Source organism: Eulemur rufifrons, chromosome 23 (genome assembly GCF_041146395.1).
Source record: "Eulemur rufifrons isolate Redbay chromosome 23, OSU_ERuf_1, whole genome shotgun sequence".
NCBI classification, from domain to species: Eukaryota; Metazoa; Chordata; class Mammalia; order Primates; family Lemuridae; genus Eulemur; species Eulemur rufifrons.
The window spans coordinates 18,725,199-18,750,068 of record NC_091005.1 but is presented as its reverse complement, the minus strand read 5'-3'; the positions used below and the strand labels follow the sequence as shown (position 1 = coordinate 18,750,068).

The window sequence follows — 24,870 nt, the reverse complement described above, 5'->3', positions numbered from 1 at the left end:
TCGGTTAAAGGTAGGAGGAGCTCACTGATGTCCACTCTTGGTAGGGCACTTTATACTTTACATAATTCATGCATTAAATAGAGGAGGGGGTAATTTATAGCACTGCTGGGCACCTTAGGTTAACCTTTGTCAGGTAGTCTGTTGGGAAGAGATTGGATCTTCCTTGGCCCACTGAATTAGCTATTTGCATAGAAACAGCTACCTCTTATTTAGTTGCATTCTTGCATTTAACAAATATCCGTGGAGCATCTACTATTTACCAAGCACTGTGCCAAATGCTTAGAGTATGGCAGTGGACCAAACAGAGACATGATCCTGCCAGTACAGAGCTTTGAGTCTAGAGGAGGGGGGGTGTCAATGAAAGAATCAGACAAATATGTCATATTATATCATATTGTAACTGTTACAGGGGTTATGAAGAAGAGGTACATGGTACCAAGAGAGCTTATAAACAGGGGAACTGACCTAGTTCAGGTGCCAGACAAGGCTTCCCTGAACAATCAGTAAAAGTTAACAAGGCAAAGGGAAATGTGTAGTCATTGCAGATTGAGGCAGCATCTTGTGCAAGAGTCCTGAGGCACCCATGGACTGGCCCAAAGCCAGTGTTGTAGGAGGCAGGTAAGCAGTCAGGGAGCGCATGATGCAACACACAGTTGGAGACATAGCCAGGGTCCAGAACACAGGCCTGTGAGCTCCATCAGATTTTCTCTTGAAAAAAAGAGAAGTCATTGGATGTCTCAAGAAAACCATGATCATATTTAAATGTTGAAACAATAACTCTGGCTGGCGAGGAAAGATTGTGCAAGGCATACATCACCAGATAGATGTTTTGCAGAAGTTCATGATGGCTTAAACTAAGTTGATCTCAGTAAAGATGGAAAGAGTTAGATTTGACAAACATCCAAAGATAAATTTGGTAGGATTTTGTAACAAATTGGATATAGGAGTGTCTTTGTTTGGGTTTACCTGGAAAGACACCCTGAGACAAACGTTCAAGTAGTTCATTTGGCATCTACAAGGCACACTGGGAGGAGAGGGGGAAGATGAGATGGGAAGGGAAGGCAGCCACCAATAAAAAGCCATATTAAGCCAGCTACCACAGTGGGCAACTGGAGCTTAGTTTAGTTTGGGAGCAAGTGCAGAACACATGGCTCAGAATTACCCACCCAAGGGGCTGAGAAACTGGACTATTGATGTACCAAGTCCCATCAGTCATTGGCTAAGCACTGATATGGGGGACATTAATTTCCTGGCACTTCCAGCTTGCCTCCTATGGATTTGGAAAAAGCCTTCAGGAATGGAGATGCAAACATCGGCTGTCGGAAGTGGTCTGGAGCTCACTGCAATGGTAGGGCCTTGGGGGCCACTGATCATATCTGTATAGGGGATTTGGGCAATGGTGGGAAGTGTCAAGGACAACTCAGATTTCTGGGTTGAGCCACGGATATATTAAACATTGGAGAATGTTGCAATGGCAGACACTGCTAGACTGTGAGGATGCCAATGAGGTACAGTTTCTGCCCGCCTGGAACTTACAGTCTAGCAACTAGACTCATTAGTGAGAATATGCAAGGATGTATCAACAGGAAAAGTGACCAGCAGAGAAATATGGGAGACAGAGAAAAATTGGTGTGAGTGTGTTTGTGTGTACATGTGTATAATTATTTGTGTCCTAACAGAGGTGATCATTACTTTCCCAGTGTCCTAGTGTCCTGGCCACAGATAAGTCATCTAGAGCTGTGCTATCTGGTAGAAATATATTGCAAGTCATGTATGTGATTTTAAATTTTCTAGTAGCCACATTCAAAAAGTACAAAGAAACACGAAAAATTAATTTTCGTACTATATTTTCTTCAACTCAACATCTCCAAAAGTTATCATTTCTCCAAGTAGTCAATACTAAGTCTTTTAAATCCAGTGCATTTGACTCTTACAGCATCTGAATGTGAACTAGCCACATTGTAAGTGCTCTATAGCAACATACATCTAGTGGCTGCCATTTTGGAAAGCATAGCTCTAGAATCATCTCGTGGGCTAGTCCAGACCCAAAGGCTCCTCTGGGTTTAAGGACTATCAGGAATGTTGATTCAGACTTTGATATGTTTGCTTTAGCTTCAGTTACTAAATCAACAAAGAAGAGATGCAAAGGACACATGTGTTATTGAAGACATAAGTGAGTTGACTAAAGGCCATCCATGGAGGAGCCACAGGGACAATGGTCGTGGGGGGAGGGTGAGTACAGGGTGAGCACAGCCCAGGCAGTAATCTCTCCCCCTTACTCCCCCCACCCCTGCACCTGTCAGAGCAGTCCCACACACATGTGGCAGACACTGGATTTCCCACCTTCCCCCTCTTTCTTGTTGGCTGGGTCTGCCTCTCACAACAGAGGTGAAAATGCCAGATGCTCATTTTCCCAGTTTTTCTTGCAAAAAGTGTATAGGCCTAATCTGTCCAATGGGTCACACATCTCATGATAAGGATAGAATTCTAACCCCAAGTTTTCTATCTTAAAGTATTTCCAACCATACCATATTGCTTCCAGAAGATTATATATGTGGGTAGATCCATTCTAAGTTAAGAAAGAATAGAATTAAAGGTCCCCATAGTGTGAAAGGATATGAGAGAAGGGAATGGGAGAGTGTTAAAGAATGTGAAGATGTGTCCTTGTGGTGTGTTAGGACACTTTCAGAGGAAAGGGATGAAAATTCTTCTAAGCTTGCTCAAGCACAGTAGGGAATTCAATTATGAAGGTTGGGGGCATTTCATGGAAACCGTGGAAATGTCTAGTTATAAGAACAAACATCCAGGGATTCTAACACCCTCACAACACACTACTGACGTCATCGCTTTTCCATTCTGGGCATTGACTTTGTTCTCCTCTTTTGTTGCAGACAAGCTTTTTTTGCTTCCCAAGGCAAACAGCTCCCCACGTATGCTACCGTCCAAAGAGCAGGCAGACAGACTCTGGTGCTGCTTGGTCCTAATCCCAATGGAATTACTGAGGGACTAAATCTGATTAACTGAGTTTGGGCTGAGTGCCAAACCCTGGGCAGTCAATAGTGTCCTGCTTCCATGCTAATCCTGAGACAGAGGGGAAAGCTTGTCCTCAAAATGGGGAGCTATTTCAAAAAGGGATTTTATAGTTTCCTAGGGCTATCCTAACAAATTGCCACTAAGTTGGTGGCTTAAAACAACAGAAATTTATTATGTTACAGTTCTGGAGGCCAGAAATCTGAAATCAAGGCATTGGCAGGGCCGGGCGCGGTGGCTCACGCCTGTAATCCTAGCACTCTGGGAGGCCGAGGTGGGCGGATCGTTTGAGCTCAGGAGTTCGAGACCAGCCTGAGCAAGAGCGAGACCCCATCTCTACTAAAAATAGAAAGAAATTATATGGACAGCTAAAAATATATATATAGAAAAAATTAGCCGGGCATGGTGGTGCATGCCTGTAGTCCCAGCTACTCGGGAGGCTGAGACAGGAGGATCGCTTGAGCTCAGGAGTTTGAGGTTGCTGTGAGCTAGGCTAACGCCACGGCACTCACTCTAGCCTGGGCAACAGAGTGAGACTCTGTCTCAAAAAAAAAAAAAAAAAAAAAAGGCATTGGCAGGGTCACAATCCCTCTGGATGCTCTAGAGGAGGATCTTTCCTTGCCTCTTCCACTTTCTGGGGGCTCCTGGTGTTCCTTGGACCATGGCAGCATCACTATCATCTCTGTCTTCATGTGGCCTTCTCTGTGTGTCTTGAATTCCCCTTTTTTTATTTGTAAAGACACTGGTCTCCACATCTCTGCTATTGTGAACTGTGCTGCTATGAACATGTGGAAACAACCCAAGTGCCCATCAATAAAATGTGGTATATGTACACCATGGAGTACTAACTCAGCCATAAAAAATGGTGATCTAGTATCTTTTGTAACAACCTGGATAGAACTGGAGACCATCCTTCTAAGTGAAGTATCGTAAGAATAGAAGAACAAACGCTATATGTACTCAATACTAAATTGGAACTAATCAATCAACACTTACATGCACATGTGGAAGTATAATAAAACTCAAGGGAAATCAATTAGGTGGGAGGGGGTAGTGGCATTGTACCTAACAGGTACAATGCACTTTAATTGGGTGATGGGCACACTTACAACTTTGACTCAAACTGTACAAAATAAGATTATGTAACCAAAATGTATGTACCCCCACAATATACCAAAATTTTTTTTTAAAGACACTAGTCATTGGATTTAAGTTCTACCCCAAATCCAGGATAATCTCATCCAAAGATCTTTAACTTAATTACATCTGCAAAGACTTTATTTCTACATAAGGTCACATTCACAGGTACCAGGGTTAGAATTTGGATGTATCTTTTGGGGGCCACTATTGAATTTACTACAGGGAACTAACATGGATTGATATGTTTACAACAGGTTAAGAGTTCTAGCAAAATGTTGCAGCTATCTTCAGCTTGTCATTTGGCCTGATGTGAGGCCATACAGATTTATAGTCAGAAAAAAAGATGTAGCAATTCCTCATAATGCTGATGGAAGGCAGTGAAATGAGCCCAGAGTAAGGGAACACAGGAATTAAGCAAGTGGAAGAAAACAGAAGAAAAAGTTCTGAAAAAAGAGAAAAAAAATGGACACAAAAATGCCACCAATAACCATGATGAAGTAGGAAATAAAGGCTTAAAGATGTAAAATGAAAAATTAGGGAAATTATAGTCAAGGAAATATAAAACCAAGTCCACAGCTATAAAATAAAAATTTATGGACTTGAGTATGAGACCTCAGAAAAGGATCTTTAAGTTACTGCAGGAAATATTTCTTCTTCTTCCAATTATATCTGGTGGAATCCCTGACATGGCAACTACTGCTTAGAGCAAAGATATATCTCAACCAATTATTAGCCAACTAACCTTTAAACTCTAACTTCTTGGGCTCACATATCAGTATGCCTATGGGCCAAAAATATTTCCCAAGCATATATTCTCTTCTGGCATAGTTCAAAGTCTTTGGAAAATCTATAGACTTAGGTCAGTTATTTCAGTAGACCACACAAGCCATAGATTACTGGCCATTGTTTTAGGGTCTACTTTTGGGTCGGCCATTGATCCCTGATCCATTCACCTGAGGCCAAAGGAAGACTGATGGGAGGGGTGGGTCTCATGGTATGTGGATCTATCCCTTCCAGGGTTAAGGCCGGAATAAGCACGAAGATACACATGTATTACACAGATATGCAAAGGAGTACAATGAAGTAGTGGTGTCCATGCTATAAAGTTGGGGCTGGTTGAAGAAGTGTACATGGAAGAAAGTCTGAGGGGTGTTCAGTAAAGGAATGGTACTGGGAAGTGGCTGAGTGGGGAAGGGAGGGCAATCAGGAAGCCTGGGCTGGGCGTAGTGGCTCATGCCTGTAATCCTAGCACTCTGGGAGGCTGAGGTGGGAGGATAGCTTGAAGTCAGGATTTGAGACCAGACTGAGCAAGAGCAAGACCCCGTCTCTACTAAAAATAGAAAAATTAGCCAGTTGTGGTGGCACACACCTGTAGTCCCAGCTACTCGGGAGGCTGAGGCAGGAGGATCACTTGAGCCCAGGAGTTTCAGGTTGCTGTGAGCTATGATGATGCCATGACACTCTAGCCAAAGAGACAGAGTGAGATTGTGTCTCAAAAAAAAAAAAAAAAAAAAGGAATTATGAATGAAATATACCCAGGAATGCCATTAGGAACCCCAAGTATGTTACATCTGAGACAATGGGAGCAGGTGGTGATCACTCCAGCAATTTTATCAAAACCCAGTGTTATTCTCAAATAAGAAACCAACTGGAAACAAGAAAAAAAAAACCCACTTGAATTATATCATGTTTAATCATCTTGTCTAAGGGGTGGAGGAATGTTTTCCCATCTCAGAAAGCTGGTGCCATGAACAAGTTGTTAAATTAGCAAGTATGCCAGCACTTTCATTTATTAATTGGTCCGTTCCACTTTAATTAAAATCATCCTGGCTAATTACTCACTTCGCTGCGTGCAACACCAGCTGAATAAGCTAGAGGACACGATGAAGGCAAAAATAAACTCAGCACTCTCTCCAGTTTATTAACTTTGTATTGCTTTCCCTTTTGCATGTGGTGACTCCAGGGAAACACATTTAACCTTCTATTCTTGCCTCATCTTGGAGTATGTAGGTACAGTAGAAACAGCATGGGCTTTGAAGCTCACACATTTGGGTTTGGATGTTGGCTCTGCCACTTAGGAACTGTGGGGCCATGAGTAAATATATAACCTCTATGACCTTCAAGGTTTTCTATGTAAAAATAGGAGTAATAATGGTTCATATTCCCCATGGGTAATTGGTGTGAGGGTTAAATAAAATAATCAAAGTGAAGGACCCAGGTATATAATAGGTGCTTAAGAAATGTTAGTTCCCATCATTATCTCTCCACTATCCTACTCACCTGGGTACCATCTCCTCAACCACCAGGCTCAGCTCAGTCCACACTGCCTCCTCTGGAGTGGCTTCCCTAAATTCCAAATCTGAGTTAGGTGTCCCTCCTCCCTGTCATATGACTGTATTTGAATCTTCTACTTGCTTGTATGATCCATAAGTGCACACATCCCATTAATGAGCAATTGTGGATATTTAAGGTTGAAACGAAAATAGGATTTTTCTTTCAACGTACATACACTGTATTTTCAAATGGCTACCAAGTTAGCAGGACACAAACACTTATTAGGTTGTTTGGATCTAACTACATAATAAACAAAATTGTTAGGTGCCTCTTTTGACTTAGATGTCAAGGGCTCTGTGAACCAAAGTTTTGGAGCCTCTGGTATGGAAAACTGATGAAGCTCCAAACTAGAGAAATAAAAATGTTTATTATGATGATCATGATATAGTATTATAGTTATAATCATACCATAATGAATAGCTAACAGGTAATTGAGCACTTACTATTTCCCCAACACTGTTCTGAGCACTTTGGTTTGCTTTAAGAAAGGGGTCGCATGTGTTAATTCATTTAATCCCTGACAGCCCTAAAACAGAAAGTTTCTTTCTCCCACATTACAGAAGAGGAAACTAATGTCTACACAGAATGAGTCACTCGCTCAAGGTCACAGATTGGGTTGATGCTGGAGCTGAGGTTCAAACCTAAGCATCATGATTTCAGACTCAGGGCTCTTAACTACATTTTTTTTTTTTTTAACCAAGATTGTAGGGTTGTAAAGAAGACAGAGTTGAGCTGTGGGGATGGCAGAATCCACAGAATTTATAGAATCTAGGGATGGGAGAGAGTAGATGTTAGGGATGTCTGTCTAGCCTGCACCGACCCCTGCCTTAGAACACATTTGCAGGTTACTGAAAACCTGCCGGCTGACCCATGTTAGACCAAATGAGATTTCTCCAAGGAACTCGGGACTGAGTCACGGAGTGTCTGTTGTTTGTCTATGTCTGTATTGATCAATTCAAACAGATGTTTCTCGTCACAATAATGGCAGAATGCAAAAGAAAAGGTTCACGTCCTCCTGGTTTTGAGGTAGTTAGCTGTGTTGGCTCCCACTGCTCTTCTTGAGGTTGACTTGTTTGGTGGTTTTGTAGATTCCCTGAGATCTGTACCTTGCCAATAACTTCTTTGATTTGGGCCAGATTTGATGCTTAACTAGAACTCCAAACATGGATATGATAAAATACACCACCGAGAAGAAAGGAGGGGGCGATATTGCCAACGCTAAGTACCCAGCCCCCAGCCCCCTTAAGTGGGTGGCCGTGAGTGCCAATCAGTTTGCAGACTTCCACTGGGCCAGGCAGGTCTGTGGAGTTCACATAAACAAACAGTTCTGAAGGGTGGCTTTCTGCACCGCCAGAGAGGTCAACCCTCTACCCAGCAATTATACTGCTGTCGGATTGTAAATACACATTTGCAAATGCTTTTATAATTGTTCGGAAACGGTTCAGGCCTGTTCACGCAGGGCTGGTTACAGAATGTTAATGGGAAAGCTTCCCCAACATCTGCTTTCTTGGTTGGAGCCAGATTTGTGCCGTTTTAAAACATTTATGGGTGTAAAGTAGCGGATTGGGTATTTGCCTTTCACAACCCCCAGAAAAGAAAAAACTCGGCAGCAGTGGACGGTTGCATGGCTGATTGATGGGTTTAGTGTGGACATCACGTTTTCAGCCCTAACAAAGTCTTGTTAAAAAAAATGGTTTGGCTTTCTAAAAATCTAAAAACACTCAGTAAGATGTGAAATTGCCATCACGGAAATGTGGTTATGTTGCTTTACTCATCGGCCTCCCTGACCTTGTGCAGAATGATTAATACCATAATTAAACAAAGCAACTCCTGCTAACTCTCAAGCATGATAAATAGAGACACCCACATAAGCCGTGGTAGATCTCAAGGGATACAGTTCAGAATCTCTTTTTGACATTTGATTTGGGGCTTGTGCTTGCAGTCCCTGTTTTTTCTGCCCTCAGCATCTTGAGACATACATCATTATCCCTCCCACTTGGTAGGCACATGAGCCTCTCATATTTCTCAATTTCAGCTGCTATGGATGGTGACTGCCAACCTCCCCCCACCACCACCCCCCAAGGGCATCCCGTGTATGTCAGAGAACCCACATGTCAAGTGTCAGATCGTCCTGAATTCTAACTGCTTGCAACACCTCAAGTTTGGGTGAATATTCTTCTAGCCATGTTCAAGTGTTATATTAGTTAGGGTTACAGCTCTGCTATAGAAAAGTGACCCTGAATTACAGTGGCAGAGAGATGACAGAATTTTATGCTTCCCTGATGTAATAGTCCCAAGTGAACAGCCCAGGCGGGAGGGTTATGTTACTCCAGAGTCATTCAGAGATCCAAGCTTTTAAATCTTTTTGTTCTGCCATTCTCCCAGGAATTGTCCTTATTTTTATAGTCAGGGCTGGGTTGCTTACAAGTCCATGCTGCAGCTCATGGAGAGGGGAACCAGAGGAAGGAAACTGGCTTATCTCTTCAGTTGGAGATGACCTGTAAAGTCAACTTGCACCCATGCCCCATTGGCCTAAACTAAGTCCCAGAGTCAGATTTCATGGCAGGGGACCCTGGGTAATGCTGTTTCCACCTGGAGAGCCATGGACCTAGCTTGGACTCTACTGCCACAGAAGACAGGGAAGGCCAGTTTTGATGGCTGGCCAGAAGTTTCTGTTACATGTAACAACAGTTAGAAAAATGTATTGCCCCTTACAAATAAGATAAATGCCACATGGTCAATCATATATTCAACAAATATTTATTAAGTACTTACTATGTGCCATATACTCTTTTATGTATAAGAAAAATATTTTTTTTTAATTTCAAAATATTAAGGGGGTATAAGTGTTTATAGGTGTGCCCATCACCCAAATAGTGTTCATTGTACCCATTAGTAGGTTTTTGCACCTCTTGTCCTCCTCCATGCACCCCGGTTGATTTCCACTGAGAAGAAAAATATTATTAACATATTGTGGTTGATATTATGCAACATTATAAACACATTTTTCCACTTTTGAAAGACTTTTGCTCTTGCAAACATTAGAAGGCAACTGGAAAAAAGGCAAGGTTTTTATCTTCATATTGCAGGAAAAATATTCACACTGTCAAATTCCAACAGCTGACATTATTGTTGTTCTATAAAAAGGCGCACGCAAAAACCTCTTGGATAGTTTTTTTCGATCTTGGTCTCATAAATCATAACTTGCTTGTATTATATCTAAGAAACTTCAGGAATAACTCTTCAGAGGACGATGTTAGATCGTTGAGATTATATTCAACCTCAAAGGTGGGTTTTTTCTCCAAAATAATTAAGGCAACCAACACAGCAAACTTTGCAGTCATTCCCTTGATTTGGTAAATCACACCATCTTCAGGGTTCATGTACTCAAAGAAATGAGTAATAAAACTGTGACCGGAAAATGTGAGGCATTTCTGGCGGTAGACACGTGGATGCAGGAAATAGTCCAGTGGCACCAGGAATACATGCTTCACTTCATCAGGGTTAGGCTGGGCCTCGAAGTTGTGGTCTATAAAACCCACAACTGGGGTTACCAATGTATATTTCTAAAGGCAGAAAACAAAATACAGAAATTAACAAGTGAAGCCATATTGTTTCAAATGCTAAAATCATGCCACTTCCATGTAAGCTAAGAAAAGATGCCAAAGCCATCAATTATAGAAGGTGGGTAAGGGAAGGGGGAAAAACTTGTTCTGAAAGTAAATTTATGTCCCCCATGAAATGAGAGTAGTACCTGCCCTACCCAAGCGGGCATCTATGAGATGACTCTGAAAATGACATCTTCTGTGAATATAAACTAGCACAATCTTTTGGAATGGCAATTTGGCAATCTCAGGTGGAGACAAAGGAGTCGGACTTTCATGCTCCCTGGCCTCAGTCAGTCACGGGTTAACCATTGCCTTGCCGGAAGTAAATTCCCAGGCACTTCCGGCCCCTTGTGCAGGACATATGGCGAGGAGGCTTCAGTAGTCCAGGGGTACCAGCCTTCAGAAGAAGGCTGCAGGTGTGAGCTCTCAGAAACGCAGAGGTGGTGGGAGGGATAGGAGGGGCCTGGACCGAGCCCCCACCGTGTATGCTCAGTAAATACTTGTGGTTGCTAGTACCGTGTAGTAACCACAACCTCTGGGCGCCGGCACCCAGTCTAGTACCCAGCACCCTCTCGCTGACTCCTCACAACAATCTGACCCTGAAGAAGCTTTAACAAGTACAATTAGAAATATGAAGAAGCTTGCCCAAGGTCACACCCAATTAATACTTGGCAGAAACCAGGATTTGACCACAGGCCTGTGGCTCACATCCCGGAGTACAATGCTTCAGTTCTACAATGACTCGAATGTCACTCTATCTCACAGACAATGACATTGCAACCTCCCGTGAGTACCCAGCTGCATCTCAGATTTAACACATTGACTGCCACACTGGAAAAACAATTTTTTTCCCCTGGGGCCATGCTGTTTTATTACAAAAATAGAATATCCTTTCTAATTTAATAAAAATTTCTTATTTTTTTTATTGTTTTCTGTGCATGAGTTATATGCAACTTGAAAAATAGTTCACCTGGCTCCCAAGGTAAAAAGATGTGAGTTACATATGCTCCATAAGGCTCCGGGCTCAAAACTAATGTGAGTTAACTACAACTCACATGGCAGTTTACATGTTAATCACCTCCCAAGGCCTGAGCTAGGGGTATATCTTCACTCTTACCATAAAGGCCAAACTTTTGGGCAAGTGTGTGGACCCGAGACTTAGCATGGCCAGTTCCGGCCCCTGAACTAGCATGTCAGAGTCTGAGGAAGTTGGTGGGGGAAAAAAAAATTAAAGTTAGTAAAGGGAACAATGGCTTAAGACTGGATATTTTGGCTAAGAAGCCAAGCATGTTCAACATAGTTCAAGCTTACAAAACTAAGGGAGGACTTGGAAATTTGTGGATGAAGCAGCATTTTTGGGCATGCAGTTTCTAAAAACATAGGTGTCTGTCTTGGAAGGTAAAAAAGTGGTACATGGCAGATATTCTAGGACCAAGAAAAATCTGAATTTTGCCCATTTTCTGAGTTGGAACCCTGGGGGGCTGGTTTCTTCTGTGGGCCTGTGGATAAGGCAGGCTTCAGGGCCTCTGAAATAAGCGACATGGTGTTAGAAATATTCCCAGGAAATTAGGGCATGCCACTGAAATGTACTAAATATTACAGGAATTGAGCCTTCAGAGGTAGCAAAGTGAAGGAAAGTGAATGAATGTAAATGTGTAGGCCACGATCTTAGAAAAAGGAGAAACATTTCCTGAGTACATTCCAGAAACCTTTGCAAAGGCAAGTACATAAATGTGTGACAAACAGACAATGGGTGGGGTTATGGGGTCACAGCCTACCTGGGAGGGTTAATGTAGGGGGTGGAGGAAGAGCCAGTAGCACCGTCCCCCAGCTGTGACACCCCAAAACATCTCCAGACATTGTCAAATGTCCCCTGGGGGGCAGAATCACAGCAGCTTAAGAACCACCTAGATTAGATTATGCTTATAAGTGTTCAGTAAATGGCATTTTTGTAATCCATTTAAAAAACAAGCAAGTGCCAATAAAACAAAACAGTCCTCCCTAGCACTTCCAAACACAGCACACTTTTCTGTAAAGCCTTTGTTCATTCTAATTTCACAATGATGTCATTTTAGAAATCTGTTCCAGGAGCGTCAGGCCCCCCAAAATCTCCTGAAGACCCAACACTTTGCTGTGAATGCTGTTGTTTCCATCCATGCACCTGCAAAATTCAGTAGCTCTTGGGGACCTTAGAAATGGAGTTAGTCTCACTTTGCAAACTTGTAACCAGGATAGCTCAATTTGTTCATAGAGTTCTAAAATAAATCCTCCAAATGTGCTGGTGGATTTGCAGAAATCAAAGGAAAAGAGTTCCCATTAGAAAACAAAATGGAAGAGGAAGTAATTGACACATTTCTCATGTAATCCTTTCTCCCTTCCCCTGCTTCTGACTCATACACATACACTTTGCAAACATTTATTGAGCGGCTAATAGCTTCTTCCATACTAAATCTCCCTGAGTACTGATCTTTCTATTTTTAAAATGGACCCAATTAAGACAGATGTTGTTGCAGCATCACTGATCTTCATAACACTGCACCACCAAGACTTTAAGCTAAACGTATGTAAAGGACCATCTAATCTATTGGTTTTCTAATTGTCAGGCATCAGGGAGGCTGTTCTTTTGAAATAAAAATGTACCCGAAAGCCCAGTGTATAAAACATAGAAAGTTGGTGCCTGTCTCTGATCCGATGTGATGAGGGCACTTCACCCCTGTGGTGTTATCCCAAACTGTGACCCCAGTTCGACAATGAGAAACATATCAGACAAAGCCAAACCGAGGGACATTTTATACAATACCTGACCACTACACCTCAAAGGGACATTCTACATAATACCTGACCACTATACCTCAAAGGGACAGTCTATATAATATCTGACCACTACACCTCAAAGCTGTCAGGGTCATGAGAATAAGAAAAGTCTGAGAAACTGCCACAGACCAGAGGACTAAGGAGACATGACAACCAAATACAGCCTGATATCTTGGATGAGATCCAGATCAGAAGGGAGGACATTAGTAGAAAAACTAATAAAAGGCAAATAAAACATAGAATTTAGTTAATAGTGATACACTAACATTGCTTTTTCAGTTGTGACAAAAATACCACAGTGAAGTACGTTAACCATAGGAGGAACTGGGTATGGGGTATATGAAAACTCTGTACTATCTTTGCAACTTTTCTGTAAATCTGTAACTATTCTAAAATCCAATTTAAAGGTTTTAATTTCATAAACATTTAAAGGTAAGATGTTTATGCTGATAAAATACTGCCATTATCCAAGTTCAAGTTTGCAATATTTACTCCTTCTAAAGTCAATCAGTACAACAATGAGGTTGTTGTGGTGAACTTACAGGAAATAAGGTGTGGTTATATCAGCTCCAGAATTCATTTTTTTAAATATCTTTTGGTGTACACTAGCAAGGAAATCCTGATTCAACAGAAATGCAGTTATAAATAGTAACAGTTTTTAAACAGCTTGCCTAGTGATCTCAGGGTACCGCTTCATTCATGTGTTATAGAGGAAGCTTTATTCCATGGTATGTACAAAAATGAGTATCTTTAGGGCAAAAGTACTACATTGGTGGCCTCCAAGGGGCTAAAGTTTGGTATATAGCACACTGGAATGTGCATTACTTTTTCAACTGAACTCTCAAGATCCGTGTATACTGGAGAAAAGTAAATGTGAACTGAATGTTAATGAAATAATTCTGAAGCACCCTCAGGGTTCCATGGCACCCAGTCTAAAACCCACTGATGGAGTTCAGCCCTTTTATTTTTGGATGGGGACAGAGGGGCCCAGGTAGGCAAAGGGACATGTAGCCCATAGCAACTTAGCTCATGAGGAGCACAGCCACACAAGAACTTAGCCTCTTGACATTATGTGCAGTACTTTTGGGGTCATGTTTGGACAAAAGTGGAATCCTGAGCACAGTAGATCCACTGGGGGCCCATGAGAGTCTAAGAAAACCCTTACGTCAAACAGACATGGCACCAGGCGGCAGATGACCTCCACTTGATGAGGACGCAGCCCCACTTCTTCCTGGGCTTCCCGGAGAGCCGTGGCTATGTCATCCACGTCTGTAGGTTCACACTTTCCTCCAGGGAAGCAGACTTCTCCAGGTGACCTTTTTAGCTGGATATTGAACGAACAGAACTACAATGAGTGATTCCAAATTTGGAACTATTCATCCATTCAACAAATATTTACTGAACTTCTATTTTGTGCCAGTGACCATTCCTATGCCGGTGGTGATAGTGGTGAACAGGATGGAAAAAAAAAAAAAAGTTTTTCCTTGAATCCTTTAAAAAACAATGAACTTTGAGAATTTCCCTCCATCCTAGTTTTTTTCTGTTTGCCCCGATAAAGACACCAGATTGACACTGATAGGGGAAAACAGCTGAAAGGACCATATAAACGGCAACATCATCAACAGATAATTTTTTGTTGAGTCCTTTATTGGGTGCTTATCACTCCTGGGCGTGCTGTTTGTTTCCCAAAGATTTTTCTCACTGAGTCCTCAGAATGGTTCTATGAGTTACTGTTTTTTAAAGTATTTTTTAATGAGGTGAAATTCGCATAACGTAAAATTAACCATTTTAAAGTGAAAAATTCAGTGACATTTAATACATTCGCAATGTTGTACAACCAGGCCCGCTATCTAGTTCCAGAATATTTTCATTACCCCCAAAAGGAAACCCCACACCCATTAAACAGTTGATCCCCATTTCCCTCCCCCCCACTTTCTGTCTCTGTGGATTTACCTACTCTGGACTTTTGTGTCCAGCTTCTCTGTCTCAGTCTAATGTTTCTGAGGCTCTTCTATGCCGTATCATGTACCAGTACTTCATTTCTTTTTATGGCTGAATAGCATTCCATTGTATGTACATATCACAATTTGTTTATCTATCTGTTTATGGACATAAAAGCTACTATTATACGATCATTATTTCCACTTTCAGACAAGGCAACTGAGGCTCAAAGAGGTTAAATAACCTGACGAAGTTCACACAATGAGCTGGAATATAAACCAATGTTTAATTCTAGAGCCAGTGTTCTTAACCTGCACAGCATATATTGATTAAGAGTTTACTCAAACACAGAAATTATGGGCACTGGAGCCATTTGCACCCACCTGTGTTGGCATCTCTCTTTATCTTTGTACACATTTGCAAAGCTACAAGGGTCTCTCTTTTCCACCTGTATCCTTGATTCCATTCCTTCCTGACTTTAGAAGAACTGATAGTGTCTCCATTTGTAGCATCCTAAATATTACCCGCTTTCTTATCTCTGTCTCTTAAAATGATTTCTCTCCGATCTTGGGCAGGGGTGGAAAGGTACAAACCCTCCATCTTTTCTTTTCTGCAGGACCAAACATCTCAGCAAACTGACCTCAATTTCTTTTTTGCCCATTCCTGCCTAGTACCCACTACCCTCTCTCTACTGAACTGTCCAGGAGACCTCAGGCACAGCAAGGGTCCTGGGACTGCCTCTTATATGCCCTGGGGTTATGACAGGTGTTTACCTCCTTAAGCTGCAGAAATGGTTGCATGAGCTATGGCTGAAGCACAGGGAACAGTGCCTGACTCGTGTTAAATATTTAATGATGAGAACTCAGAAGGTCAGTTCTTGATGTTTAGAAGCTAAAGTAAGAAGTCATGTTGGCATTTTTAGCACCTGGGCCAATATATTTACGTAAGGACAAACTGGATACCTGTTATGGTCTGAATGTTTAGGTCCCTCCCAAATCCATATGTTGAAATCTTTACATTTAAGGTGAGGTATTAGGAGATGGGACATTGGGGAAGTGATTAGGTCATGGGTGTAGAGCCCTCATCAATGAGATCAGTGACCATATAAAAGAGGCCCAAGAGAGACGCCTTGTCCCTTCTGCCATGTGTGGGCACAGTAAAGAGAGGACCATCTATGAACTAGGAAGTGGGCCCTTACCGGACACCAGATCTGCTGGCACCTTTATGTTGAACTTCCATCCTCCAGAACTGTGAGAAATAAATTTCTGCTGTTTATAAGCCACCCAGCCTAAGGTGTTTTGTTACAGCAGCTGAAAAAGACTAAGACAATGTCACCACAAATTTTTTGGCATTCTATAGTTTAAAGGCTTTTTTTGGGCAAGGCTTTTTTTTTTTTTTTTTTAAAGCAAAACATTTTAGAGTTCTTCTCTGCTGATAAATCAGGAACACTACAGGAATGCTACCATAGATAAATCCTCAGACATCTTCACATCAATTATAGTTAGGAGAGCAGGTAAAAAGGCTGATGGACATGTTTCTACTGTCGTGAACACTCGCCACCCACTGCCAATGTGTCTGACAAAATGCTTGAGAAATAGACCTAATATCACAGCACCTCTGAAAAAGTACTTTATTGTTCGCACGTTTAATTCCAAGGCAGCCAGTGACAGAGGCACCTGCAAGGAATCATTAGCTTGACGGAAATGCAGACCTGATTTAATGACTATTTTAAATGTACAGTCATGTGCTGTTTGACGATGAGGCTATGTTCTGAGAAATGCATCATTAGGTGATTTCGTCCTTGTGCAAACATCACAGAGTATGGTTAGCCGAACCTAGATCATACAGCCTGCTAAATGCCTATGGTATAGCCTAGCTTATAAACCTGTATAGCATGTTACTGCCCTGAACACTCTGGGCAATTGTAACACAATGGTAAGTATTTGTGTATTTAAATATATCTAAACACAGAAATGGTACAGCAAAAATATGATATAAAAGATAAAAAAGGGTACACCTAGATAGGATGCCTACCATGAATGGAGCGTGCAAGATTGGAAGTTGTTCTTGGTGAGTCAATGGGTGAATAGACTTTATAACACTTGGGCTACATTAAAATTATAAAAAAGAGTTTTCTTTCTTCAATAATTAATTAACCTTAGCTTGTTGTAACTTTTTTACTTTATAAATGTTTTAATTTTTTAAAACTTTTTTTGACTCTTTTGTAATACCATTTACCTTAAAGACAAACATACTGCATAGCTGTACAAAAAAAAAAAATTATATCTTTATTCTACAAGATTTTTTCTATTTTTAATTTTTTTTTTTTTACTTGTAAATTTTTTTGTTAAAAAGACACACACAACACACACACATTAGCCTAGGCCTACACAGGGTCGGCATCATCAATATCACTGTCTTCTACCTCCTCTTGTCCCACTGGATGGTCTTTAGGGGCAATAACATGCACAGAGCTGTCCTCTCCTATGATAACAATGCCTTATTCTGGGATATACCCTGAAGAACCTGGCTGAGACTGTTTTACAGCTAACTTTTTCTTATATAAGTAGAAGGGGTACACTCTAAAACAATGATAAAAAGTATAGTAAATACACACGCCAGTAACACAGTCATTTATTATCAAGTGCTATGTATTGTACATAATTGTATGTGCTACAATTTTATATGACGGGCAGCATAACAGGTTCGCACCAGTATCATCACAAGCATGTGGGTAATGCATTGCGCTATGACATGATGGCTAGGATGTCATTAGGCAATAGGTATTTTTTTGGCTTCATCATAATCTTATGGGACCACTGTCATACATGGTCCATCATTGACCAAAATGCTGTTATGCGGCACATGACTGTATTTTGAAAGCTTTTCAAAAAGATCTCATAGTATACCAATTTAATTCAAGTTGCCTTGTACAACTATTCCAATTAATAGGAATAGGAAAATAGGCCATTTTGGATTAGTGAGAACTCCTAAGAAAATGTTGTGCTTGGTCTGGGAAATGATCTTTTGAATATGACCTCAAAAGCATAGGCGACAAAAGCAAAAATAAACAAATGGGATTATATCAAACTACACAGCTAAGGAAACAATGAACAGTGAAGAGACAACCAGACAACCTACAGAATGGGAGAAATTATTTGCAAACCATGTATCTGCTAAGCGGTTAATATCCAAAATAGACAAGGAACTCAGCTCAATAGCAAAAAACCAAATAACCCAATTAAAGTATGGGCAAAAGGACCTAAATAGACATTTCTCAAAAGAAGACATACAAATGGCCAACAAATGTATGAAAAAAATGCTTAATACCACTAATCATCGGAGAAATGCAAATCAAAATCACAATGAGATATCACCTAACGCCTGTGAGAATGGCCATTATCAAAAAGACAAAAGATAAGTGTTGTCTGTCAAGAATGTGGAGAAAAGGGAACACATGCACACTGTTGGTGGGAATGTAAATTAGTACAGCCATTAAGGAAAACAGCATGGAGGTCCCTCAAAAAATTAAAAATAGAACTACCATATGATCCAGCAATCCCACTACTGGGATATATGTAAAGGTAATGAAATCAGTATATTAAAGAGATATTTGCGCTCCCGTGTTTATTGCAACATTATTCACAATAGCTAGGATAGGGAATCAACCTAGGTGTCTATCCACAAATGAATAAAGAAAATGTGGTATATACACACAAGGGAATACTATTCAGCCATGAAAAAGGTAATCCTGTCATTTGTGACAACATGGATGAACCTGAAGAAAGTTATGTTAAGTGAAATAAGCCAGACACAGAAAGACAAATACCACATGATCGCACTCATATGTGTAATGTAAAAAAGTTCATCTCATAGAAGTAGAGAGTAGAATGGTGGTTACCAAGGGCTGAGGTTGTTGGGGGGCGGATGGGGAAATGCTAGTTGAAAGATACAAAATTTCAGTTAGATAGGAGAAATAATTTCAAGAGATCTATTGTATAACATGGCCACTATAGTTAACAATACACTGTATTCTTGAAAAATGCAGAGTGTGGATGTAAAGTGTTCTCATCACAAAAATAACTATGTGAGGTAATGCATATATTAACTAGCTAGATTTAGTCATTCCACAATGAATATATACTTCAAAACATCATGTTGCACATGATAAATATATACAATTTTATCTTAAATTTAAAATTTAAAAAAATTTAAAAAAGAAGAAAATATGTTGCTTTGAAGAAAATAGACACATTTCTAAAACTATTCACAAACTATCAGCACTGAAAAGGACCCTATCTAAGTACAGAGGCTTTCAATATTATTTTTTTTGTGAGTAGTATAATTTTTTTGTTAAACCTTATGAAATTCTACTCAGAAGCCAAATAGGATTGCAGCCTAATTTCCTAAGACTTCAACCTATGCCTTGTTCTTGAGTTTTCTCTCACTTATCTCAGGCCCCAGAGAACAGAGAGCAGGGGTGGGGGTGGGGAGGTGAATGGTGAGGGAGCCTGTAGTGGGTGGGAGATAAGAGAATAATTAGGAAAGCAGCTAATTCCTGAAAGCCATAAAGTGGGTGGCTTTAAAGGTGTGAAGGTCTGTGCCCAGGTGTGTGAGGGAGGAGGGGGGGTTGCCATCTCTTTGCTGGGCACCAGGATTCTAGGGCTCTTAGAGGAGCCCCTTAACCAAGGTGGACCCTGACAAGGAAAAAATGAAAATATATAAACATATGTAATAGCCAACAGCATGCAGCACTTACGGCATGCCAGCAGCTATGCCAAACCCTTTTCAGATATCTTTTACTCTCAGAACAACTCTACACATTAGGCACTGTTTTCAGTCCCATTTTAGGGATGAGAAAACTGAGACCCCGGGAGATTAAGAACTTTGATCCAGCTTCCAGAGCTAGCAGGAGAGCACACACTTGATGGGGGGGTGGATGGATGCCTGGAGCCCCAGTCCCCATCTACTGGAAGGAAATCTCCTGTGAGCCCCTCCTCTGTGAGGGAGGGGCAGAGATCCAGTAATGCCCCAGAGGGAACTTCTCACCCCATAGCCAGACAGCATTCACAGTCAGATTTAATTAGATTTAAACATTTTTTAAAAAAGTGACCTTAATAATCAATAAGCAAAGCTGCTCTGGGTGAAACAAAAAAGACCTGAGACCTACTTGCTTGAGGTTTTGGTCTTGCCTAGATTTTCTACATTATTGTTTGTCTGATAATTCAAAAAATATATGTAAGTGCTTCTCCTGTGCTTACTGGCAGAGCTGGGAACAGACTCCGGCCTCTGGTTTCCATTTAAGTATCTCCCCTCGATTTTCATCATCTCATGAATTTATGTCGTCGTTGTCCAGCCCAGACCAAAAAGAATCCACACATGTACTCCGAAGTCCACAAAACTTCAGCTGATTGATTCCTCACTTTTTTTTGTTTGTTTGTTTTTGCTAACAAGATGCTTTCCATTATTCTGCTTAAAAAGCCATGCTATTATGGCCCATTTTCTTTTTGTATTTGGATAACCATGAAATTACTGCTTTCCCAACTTTTCCTTGGAAATATCCCAACAGCAAGGGGAAGTAACTGTACTCCGGAGTGAGTGGTAAGCCAGAAACTCTATTCCCAGCCCAATATTTCTTTATGTTTAAAGTGTTTATCTTACAACCCCAGGCTATGCCTGCCACTTGACACTAATGATGTCAATTGAAACTTATTCAATCCTTTCTTGCCAAGTGCCAGGATGCAATGTTAGGTGCTTAACATTTGTTATCCTGTGAAATCCTCACAGCAGCTGTATGAAACAGGTAATAATATTTTGTCCTCATTTTACAAGTGAAGAGACTGAAGCACAGAGAGGTTAAGTAACTAAGACAAAGTCACACAGCTGACAAGGAGAGAGACTGCATTCAACATGGGCAGCTAGCTTCAGGGCCTAGGCTGTTAACTTCTATGCTCTAGTATTTTCACATTCTATCTGGGGTGAGATTAGTCTAAAACAGTGGCTCTTGGTGGGGGCAATTTTGCATCCCCTAATCCCTACCAGGACAGTAGGCAATGTCTGTAGACATTAGTGATTGTCACAAAGGGTGTGTTTGTGTGTGTGTGTGTGTGTGTGTGTGCGCGCACGCACGCTACTGGCATGTGGTAGGTAGAGACCACGGATGACGCTAAACATCCCACAATGCACAGGACAGCCTCCACAACAAAGAATTACCCAGCTCAAAATGCCAACAGCACCAAGGTTAGGTAATCCTGGTCTAAAAGCATTTTAAATTACTTGTTAGCTAAATTCTGTTTCCTTCCAAAACTTTCTCCCAAAGCCGCCATGTTATCTGGTGGCTTCTAGTACCCCTCCAACATCACAATTTTGAAAGTCCATTTGAGAATTGTGGCCTTAAAATGTGTGCAAGTGATAAAATTTCATGAGGTTTTCAAATGCCCTGAGATTTAATGGCAGTAGCCTTTTTATCCACCTACCTTCTCTGACCGGAGGGTGAGCAACAAATGGAGTTTTCCCCCTTTAGCCAACAATGGTAAAAGGACGGAATATTTGTTATACGACAAGTGAGAATATTTGCTCCCAACATCATGCTTTCTTAGGCGGACCTTAGCATCATCTATCAAACTGTTTCTAAAATGGAAACAAACCAGACAGACATTTCAGTAAGCAGTTATGGTAAAAAGTGTCTAATCCTGCCCACATTTCTGCTTTGTTGTGTGGGGTTTACCATTTCTGAATTTCAGTGTACTTTTCAATAACATGGCAGAAATAATAGTAGCTAAATTGCATGGTTGTTGGCAAGATGCAAATGTGGCAAAAAAAAAAAACCCTACTAAGCACAGAGTTTAGTGCACAGGTTCACTCTGAAACCTAAATTAAATTTTAAATTGAAATATGGTAAAATGAGCCAGGTGTGGGTGGCTCACGCCTATAATCCCAGCTACTCGGGAGACTGAGGTCGGAGGATAACTTAAGGCCAGGAGTTTGAGACCATCCTGTAAAATGTTTTTTCAATAATGCAGTAGTTGAACTTTGAAATCCATAATTATATTCAGACAAGACAGGTTTGCTGAACACGTCACTGTAAGGGTAGAATACATTCTCTTAACCTGGCCCTCATATCATGTTATCAAACCCTTCAACTGCCTTACAACAGTAGTTCCCAAACTTTAGCATAACAGAATTACCTGAAGGTCTAGTTACAACACAGACTGCTGGGCTCACCCCTAGATTGTGACTCAATAACTTTGAGGTGGGACCCTGAGAATGACCATTTATATCAAACTCCCAATGATGGTGTTGCTGGAGCTGCAGACCAGGGAAACACATTTTGAGAACCATTTCCTAATAATATGCATGTATTTGGATTTATAGCCACAAATGGTGCCCTTTTCATGTGAAGTGGATTTTTATTCCAGGGATGCAAAGATGGTTCTATGTATGCAAATCAATAAATGTGATTCACCATATAAACAATTAAAAAAACATATGGATCATCTCAACTGATGCAAAAAAAAGCATTTGCTAAAATCCAGCACCCCTTCATGATGAAAACCTTCAAAAAACTAGCCTGAGAAGGAACATGCCTCAAAAATAAAAGCTGTGACAAACCCACAGCCAACATCATACTGAATGGGGAAAAGTTGAAAGCATTCCCCCAAAGAAGTGGAACAAAAGACAAGGATGCCCACTTTTACCACTCCTGTTCAACATAGTACTGGGCTGCCAGAACAATCAGGCTAGAGAAAGAAATAAAGGGCATCCAAACTGGAAAAAAGGAAGTCAAATTATTTCTGCTGGTGAGATGATCTTATACTTAAAAAACTGTGAAGACTCCTCCAAAAGACTAGATTTGATAAATGAATTCAGTAAAGTGTCAGGATATAAAATCAATATACAGAACTCAGTAGCATGTATATATACCAATAATGACCAACCTGAGAACCAAATCAAAACCTCAATCCCATTTACAATAGCTACAAAAAATAAAATGAAGTACCCAATAAATATATTTAACCAAGGAGGTAAAAGGTCTCTACACGGTTTGGTCCTTTTGACAGGTATATTTTGTTGCTGGTTTGTGTAATGAGTTGAACGGTGTCCCTCCACCTCCCCAAATTTATGCTCACTCAGAACTTCAGAATGTGACTTTATTCAGAAATAGGATCTTTTCAGACTTAATTAGTTAAGGATCTTGAGATGATGACATCCTGGATTTAGGGTGAGTCCCAAATCCCATGACTGGTGTCCTTGTAAGAAGAGGAGAGGCCACAGGGAGACACACAGGGGAGAAGGTCATGTGGGGACAGAGACAGAGGTTGGAGTGATGCTGCCACAAGCCAAGGAATGCCAAGAGCCACCAAAGCTGGACAACGTAAGCCTTCAGAGGGATTGTGGCCCTGCTGACACCTTGATTTCGGACTTCTAGCCTTCCGAACCATGAAAGAATAAATTTCTATTTTTTAAAGCCACTCAGTTTGTGGGACTCTGTTATGGCAGCCCTAGAAAATGAACAAGTTGGTTTTACTTTTTCTGTAGGAAGGAAGTTTTGCATCGTGAGCAAAATCAGATGTTTAAGACAGCCAGAATTAGTTTCAAAAGTGTATAGGAATAATTTCTCTGAGTTCTACTTCATCTGTGACATGCTTTAGTATATTTATGAAGATGAAATGATGCAGTTCCTAGACTGTGGCTGGCACTCGGCTGGTGCTCAATGAATGGTAACTACTGTCATAAATTTCCCCATCAGAAGCAGTTATTAATATTTGTGGTAAGTGTTTGCTCTTCTTTTGCCTCTTTCTTCGTGGCAGAGTGCTCACTAGTTGTGGTTGGCTAACAGACCAAATGGCCTGAAAAGAATCACTCAATACTGGCACAGGGGAGTCCAGTGTGCACCCGACGCACGCAGGTCCTTTCCAAAAGTGGCAGGCCCAGAGTGCGGACGGACTCTACCAAGGGTGGCTTTTAAGGAGAAGACCCCAGAACTGACCAGAGGGACCAGCAGAAGTAAAAGGCTGCAAAAACGTGTCTGTCCCCTTTAGGGGCTGGTCCCTGGAATAATCACCGTGAAGATAGCAACAACAGTAGCAGCCACCCCTTCTGAGCCTGGGCTCGCCGCACACCTTTCCGTGCTTTTCTCATTTCATCCTTACAACAGCCCGGAAGGTGATGAACAGGATCACGTCGGGCTCAGAAAGGGTCTCTAACTGGTAGACCCGAGATCACACCTGGAAGCCGGCACCGGGGTACTTGAACCCGGGGCTGCGCCCCCATCAGGGGCCCTGAGGTCCAACTTTGGGGAAGCGCTTTGCATAAGAGCGAGACTGGCTGGGAAGAGGGAAGCGCTTTGCCCTCGGAAAAGGGCACAGACCCGCATGCGTGTGAACTATGTTGGCTACAGCTGGCTCCGTTTCCGGCTGGAGAAGCTGCAAAGGTCTGGGGACCCTGCGAACTGCCACAGAGATGAGTGCACCGAGCCCGAGCGCGCAGGACACGCGGAAGCCGCAAAGTCAGGCCCAGCTGCGATCAAGCCCGGCCAGGCCGGGTTCGGGTGCCTGGGACCGGAAAACTTTACCTGACTGGCTCCTGGGCAGGACCAGGACGCGACATTGTCGTGGGGAACCTTTGTTTCCAGTCAGTGACTCCTCGGAAGTGCTGGGCGGGACGGGCCTGCGCAGAACAGCACGGGCCCCGGGAAGAGCGGGCAGCCGGGGCGGGGCGGGCGGGGCTTAGGACGGGGGCGGGCAGCCGGGGCGGGGCGGGCAGCCGGGGCGGGGCGGGCGGGGCTTAGGACGGGGGCGGGACCTATGGCCAGAGGCGGGACCAGAGGCGGGGGGATGTGTGGGGGCGGGGCTTAGGGTCTGGAATTGCTGGTCGAGTAAAGCAGTTTCTGCCCTGCTCCTCGCTCTTCCTGGAAAGCAAGCGGCTTCTGGGGAATTGTGAAATTTACAATTGTAAAAGTTTTTTTTTTTTAAGTGAAAATGGCCGGGCATGGTGGCTCATG

General features: G+C 41.8%; 1 protein-coding gene across 2 annotated transcripts; it reads right to left on the bottom strand.

Moving 5' to 3' along the window:
- Positions 1 to 9,328: 9,328 nt before the first annotated feature.
- On the bottom strand, positions 9,329 to 24,535 carry NUDT7 (nudix hydrolase 7). Of its 2 annotated transcripts, XM_069456470.1 has the most exons (4): positions 24,442 to 24,535; positions 21,344 to 21,497; positions 14,092 to 14,250; positions 9,329 to 10,070 (listed from the first exon to the last, which is right to left on the bottom strand). In XM_069456470.1, exons 1-4 carry the CDS (start codon positions 24,474 to 24,476, stop codon positions 9,702 to 9,704), a joined length of 717 nt encoding a protein of 238 aa, XP_069312571.1. In that variant the 5' UTR covers positions 24,477 to 24,535; the 3' UTR covers positions 9,329 to 9,701. The 2 variants fall into 2 exon arrangements, with proteins under 2 accessions (XP_069312571.1, XP_069312572.1); XM_069456471.1 differs by lacking the exon at positions 14,092 to 14,250.
- Positions 24,536 to 24,870: the final 335 nt, after the last annotated feature.

Coding starts and splice junctions, on each gene's coding strand:
- NUDT7 (XM_069456470.1), bottom strand. CDS start 24,476: ATGTCGCGTCCTGGTCCTGCCCAGGAGCCAGTCAG. Junction 21,498..24,441: donor CCTGCCCAGGAGCCAGTCAG/GTAAAGTTTTCC, acceptor TTTCCATTTTAG/AAACAGTTTGATAGATGATG. Junction 10,071..14,091: donor TGGTGCCATGTCTGTTTGAC/GTAAGGGTTTTC, acceptor TTCTGCCTTTAG/AAATATACATTGGTAACCCC.